Below are 6,259 nucleotides of genomic sequence, written 5' to 3' on the forward strand. Positions count from 1 at the left end.
TAGGCTAAGGAATGTTGCCTTGCAATTTATATACATTTAGGTGAAGGGATTTACATTGAGCATGTAAATGAAGTAGCCTACAGGAGTCAGAGATTTCCTGATCTCATCAGCATAACAGTGTCATTCACATGCATAAATGCTAATCCAATCAGCCTGACAGTATCACCCATACCTTCACATTATCATAGCTTAACTTGGGACAATGACACTGTTCAGGAGGTGCATACAGACAAAAGGTTAACCCTCTGGGGTCTGAGGGGTTTTCTGGCCCTGGAGGTGTTCTGACATGCTCTGACATTTGTGCTTATTTCTGTTTTGTGTAAGAAAGCTTTATGCGAGGAGGCGTGATCACATCATTAATATGTAAGCCTTTTCACACCTGAGAAAGACAAAGACCCTCCTCTAATGGCCCTATTAGGAGCTATCAGGCCCTGTCATTCTGAGCAACCTTGCACGAAGAATGAGGAGATTTAAAAAAGAATGGCTTTTTGATTGTTTGGATTTATTTACAACACAACATAATCCAAAGATACACAACAAATGACAAAAAAGCACACTATTGAAAACAATGAACCAAAGACAGAGACCTTTGTGCCATTCCTAAAAACATTGTACATACCTTTCATTTCCAAGGTGTTTGATTTTCACTTTACCATGTTCATATACAGAGACTCATGTGAATGTTGAAGTCAGCAGGACTCAGTGGCATCTGGTCCCTGAAAAAAAAAAAAAAAAAAAGGGAATATACTGATATCAAGAGAAACTATAGGCCTGCACGATTTTGGGAATAAATTTAAGATTTTTCTGGTTAAAATTGCTTTTTAAAATTCACAGAATACACACACACACACAAATGTTATAATATAATATAAAACAATATATAATATAATGAACACCAAGTTTGTTGTGCCTTGTAGGCATAGCCTATGCGCAGTGCTGCATAAAATAATAATAACAATAACTTATAGCTGCCTATAAATCTTCCAAAAGATTTCAGTAACAACTACGCTAGAGAAAAATATATTGATTATCATGTTACTTCAAATGTTTCCATTCGTTATGATGATATGAAATGAGATAATAGTAAAAACATGAAGCCTAATGTTTGCTGCGTTTTGCTTTTCAAACGCGAGCGTGCTCCAAAATATGAAACATTAATGTTACCATATTATAACAAATATATACGTTTGAGCAGATATCCACAAACACAGTAACAGTAACGTGGTCAAATTAAAAATAATGAGTAAGCGTTTGAGATACTGGACATCTTGTTGGTTTTATACAAATTACTATCAAATATTGCTAGGCGAAGATCATTTTCCCAACCTTTGATTTTAATAACGTATTAGTAAATGTTGAAATGATTACTAACTAAGATTGATCAATTCAGTTCATGTTCACTAAAGTAGTTAACTAATGCTAACTAATGAACCTTATAGTAAAGTATGACCAGTATTGCTAGGCGAAGATCATTTTCCCATCATTACTGGGATGTTAGACGAGACGTCTCGTGGGTGGGAACCAGAGACTCTCGAGGCGGGATAAAGTCCTGTATCTAGGTTGTTGTCATGACAACCGTTGCTGAGTGTCATTCTTCGAGGGTTAGAGGTTCAGTCTCCTGTCATATCATTAGTCTCGAGCGCCTTTTTTCCCATAATGATCCCACTCTCCCTGATGGATAGTTGGTTTATGATTAGCCTTAGGCTGGCACTTGGCAGCTAATTTCTGATTGGATGAGTCACGTTGTGTTTTGCTGCTTGGCTATAAATGACCTGAAGTTGCAAATTCATTTTAGTATATGTTTTAAAGTCCCCCTGTAGTCAATTATTGTATCTTTTAAAACTCAACTTTGATCACCAAAATATGTAAACGTTTTTTCCTCATATCTTCATGCCTTAACATATCTCGACTGTAACTCGACACCCTTGCCTCATTTAGTATGTGCGGTTCTATGAATATGCAAATGAGCCCCGCCTCCACTCACTCACTCAGCTCAGAGATCCACTGGTTGACGATCACACGTTGATCTGATTGGTTACAAGGTAGTTTGTGACGTCAGAAACACCAGCGATTTCAAAGCGTGCTTTTGAGACTGTCTTTGGTTCACTGCAGTTTTAAAGGGTAACTAAACCCTAAACCAACTTTTTTTAGTTAATGATCTGTAAGAATGGGGCTTTATTGGTGCTGTTCATTGATTCGAGTAGCTTTTTTGACATTTGGGTATAAAGTGTTTTAATTCTACAATATATGGTGTAAAAACGTCTGAGTGCTGCCCTCTTCAGGTTGAACGGTGGCTACTGCAGTTGAATTTTCCTATTGGATGTTTGCGGTGGTACGTGAAGTAAGCAGTGGCAGGTGACGTAAGCAGGTTCCAGCTCACCACGCCCTCCCTTGGTACGAGCTACCACGCATAGTATTGCATCAGTTAGGATAGTTAGCGTAGCTTTATTTAGTACAGTGGTCAGGAGGGTGCGTAGGTGTAGTGTTGCTGATAGCAACATCACTGCTGGACTGCATAGCTTTCTAGCAGACTTGGAAATTAGGTGCCAGTGTTTGCATGCACTTGGCCTGGAAGACCGTGAGTGTGAAACCTGCATTTTACGCGGGATTGCTTCTCCAATGCAATAGAGGTGGACATGGGCTTCTCCACACAGCTCGCGCTGAAAAGTGACGCAGTGCCAAACGCTGCTCCTCTTGCATGGACTCCACCACCGCAGCGGCGTCTTGATGTGAGTGAACATATATATAAGCACAATTTATGGTTAGGCTAAAGTTAATCCTCTGGGGTCGACAAACGTGCTGGCGCATTTTGCTGGACTTTTTTCACATAGCGGCAAAATATGAATATGCCTACAGAGAGCACGCGCTATTGACATCAACTAGATACAACTCATCAGATGCATGTACTTTACGTCGCCTTGCAACCCTGTGAGTCACTCTCCATTTTAGAGTCTGACAGCAGCTGTCAATCAATCCATCACTGCGGATCTCAGGTGCATCATGCCCCGCCAGCCCCGCCCTCGTTTCGTCCCCTCTATCCTCTGACCAGGGGTTTAGTTTCCCTTTAAGGAGAAAATACTCAGCAATGGTGTCGACTTATGAATTTACACATGGTTTGTCTTAAAGCGTATTAAAAACACCACATAGACACATAAACAACATTAAAAGCTGGATTTTCACCACAGGGGGACTTTGTTAAATTAAACCTTATTGTAAAGTGTTACCAAATATTCTTTAAAAGTAAATTTAACACTTTATTTTACAGTGTCATTGTTACATGTTACATGTAGTTACAGAAGTAATAATAACTATAAATTATGCATAATTACATACAACTAACCCTAAACCAAACCCCATATGTCTAACCCCAACTCTATAATATGTAGATGTAGTCATTTATTAATACTCAGTACTTAAGTTAGGGTTAGAAAGTAAAGTGCAACCCACTTTAAAATAAGGTTTCACTTGTTAACATTAGTTAATACATGAACTAACATTAACAATGAGCAATATATCTTCACAGCTTTTATTAAGCTTTTGTCAATGTTCATGTTTGTGTTAGTTCACAGTGCAATTACTAATGCAATCTTATAATAAAGTGTTTCCATGAATCTAACTCACTTTTTAAGGTTAGCTTTTTCCTAATGGTTTTTATTATTTTGTATTCAGGTCGTTCTTTTGTTTTTTGTACGCTTTTCATTTCTATCTGTGTATTATTCTTTTTTTCCTTTTCTCTTTGTATTTTTATTGTGTAAAATGCCTTGAGAAGCTGCTTTAAAGGCGCTATATAAAATAAAGTTTATTATTATTATATTATTGCTTTTCTTACTTAGTATATTTGTCTTGTTTCCAGTCCAAATATTATTTCATAACATTTCTTAAATAAAGATGCATTTACTAAAGTAGTAAAATGATATAAGATATTAAGTCTTGTTTATTTAAGTGATTAATTAAGTGTGTTGATGCTTAAAACAAGCTAAATTATCTGCCAATGGGGTAAAAAATAATAATATTGTTTCTGTTTCAGGGCTCGACATTAACGCTTGTCCGGGACAAGTGGATTTTTTGAAGGGATAAGTAAAAGAGAATTTTACTTGCCCGACCGGACAAGTAGCCTGATTAAACGTCAATAACAAAAAAATAACTAGGGAATCACCTAGTTAATCATCATATTTATTGTAAGTTGTGATCGATAGTGGATAATAAATGTAATACTGACTTGAGGCTCGCGCAGCCTCTCGAGGAGAAATCCAAACAAATGTAAACTCAGATTAAACTCAGTTAACAACATACTGCCAGTGCCAAAATTCAAAATGTGTTTTAATATTTTTAACATATGATACAGTTTAGCAACCTCACACGACGAGTGCTGTTTTCTTGAGTACCATCACAACTGAAAATGTGACATTGCTTTTGATACAACAGTTCAATAAACAGTTCAAATTAAGTCACTTACATGTTAAACACATTATTGACTGTTTTTGTTCTGTTTCAGCAGCAAAAATAGTACCAAACAAAGATCACAGCAGAACCGTAACACATCTCACAGCAACACCTAACCGTGTTTCATTACTGAATGATTCAGCGTTGTGTACGAATTGGCCGAGTCAAAGATTCAATGACCCATTCATAAACATCTGTCTCATTCTTGAATGAATCAGTTGTTTGAAAGAATCATTTGAATGAATGACTCAATGACTCGCTCATTAAGACGGTCGCCTGCCGCCTCCTACTGGCGGTTTACTTTCATATTTAAAAGTATCATTCTTTCCAACGTTTCTTATTTGTATATTCAAAAATATTTAAAACGATCTCATATGCATAACATTATTTAATGCAGTTGTAAACTTTCAGTGTAAATGATTTAATTTGATCAGCCCTACCTAGGGTAACGACAGCCCTATATTATCTTATTAGGCTATTCTAATTTAATTTATTGATAAAATTTAAAACTAAAGATGAAGCATACACTTAATAAGATTTTTTTTTTGGGGGGGGGGTGTATTTAAATCTGACCAATATGCCGATTTAAATATATCAGAGCTGACTGAACACAGATGAGGATATTTCTTCAGAATAAATTATATTTACAGCACACACAAACCAAAAATGTGTGTCCAAAGGACAAGCACATGAAAAGGCTTAAAGTCGAGCCCTGTGTTTGAATTAAGAATATTTTTCTTACCCCATTTGCAGATCAACATTCCCCTGGAAAACAAGACATAATATCTTATGTCATTTTACTCATCTAGTAAATGCATCTTGATTTAAGAATTTCTAGATATTTGGACTGGAATCAAGACAAAAATACTAAGAAAAGCATTTTTTGCAGTGTGTGTTTTTATGATTTGGTGTTTTGATTATTTTTGTGCAGGTGTTCTTGGAGCCGCTCTCTAAAGTGCTCGGTCAGGCCAAATCTAAAGCTCTCCTGCTGGACGTTGCCCGTTCAAACTCGCGTCACCTGATCAAACTGCATCAGATGGGGCTTCTTTTGGGAATAACCGAGTGGAGAGGAGACTTAAACAGCAAACTGGTTTCTCCAGCTCGTCCCGAAGCGCCCACACAAGACAAGAAGTTCCGAGTTCACTTCTAGTTTCAAACTGGATTCTGTAGACACCAAAACTGTTCTGTTTCAAACACTGTTTTAACTTTTGGTGTCTTTACAAATGCGCACTTGTAAATGTTTATTAAACACAGTAACTGTTCTTGAAATAAAACCGAAATTGCTATATGACTGTGATTTAATTAGATTAATATATGCGCTGCATGTTTTAGTGTGAAGTGCAAAACTGTGTAATTGTGCAAAGACTCTTTTTTTTATTTTACAATGAAATATTACATACTGTAGCAAAATCAACTCAAATGAGGGGAATGTATAATTGATAATCAATAATGAATCATTAATAATTAATCATACTGGTTTTGAGCCATTTTACCTACACATTTTAAATCCCAAAAATGGAATAAATAGGCCATATATTTGTATCTCTCTCTCTCTCTCTCTCTCTCTCTCTCTCTCTCTCTCTCTCTCTATATATATATATATATATATATGGCAGATAACCTTAACACATTTAAACCTTGAAAAAGACAATACTTGCATTGATCTTTTGTTGCTGATCGAGAATGCGTGTGTGTGAGTGTCCGTTCTCGATGTGTCCGTTAGTTGGACGCGTTCTTTCAGTTCTTCCGGAGCTCGTGTAGTTCGCGGGAAGTTCAAACGGTTTACTTGTAAGAGTTGCCAGAAACTTAGTTTTAA

At 36.5% G+C, this 6,259-nt stretch overlaps 1 protein-coding gene across 1 annotated transcript in view; it reads left to right on the forward strand.

The window, feature by feature from the left end:
• LOC308683532 (uncharacterized protein) overlaps positions 1–5,733 on the forward strand; it is a 69,139-nt gene extending 63,406 nt beyond the window's left edge. Inside the window, exon 9 of the mRNA XM_081354008.1 lies at positions 5,375–5,733. Within this exon, the coding sequence (XP_081210134.1) occupies positions 5,375–5,593 (219 nt within the window). The 3' untranslated portion in view covers positions 5,594–5,733. The remainder of the gene's footprint in view (positions 1–5,374) is intronic.
• Positions 5,734–6,259: the final 526 nt, after the last annotated feature.

Source organism: Scardinius erythrophthalmus (assembly GCF_964197995.2).
Source record: "Scardinius erythrophthalmus genome assembly, chromosome: 23".
Lineage (NCBI taxonomy): Eukaryota > Metazoa > Chordata > Actinopteri > Cypriniformes > Leuciscidae > Scardinius > Scardinius erythrophthalmus.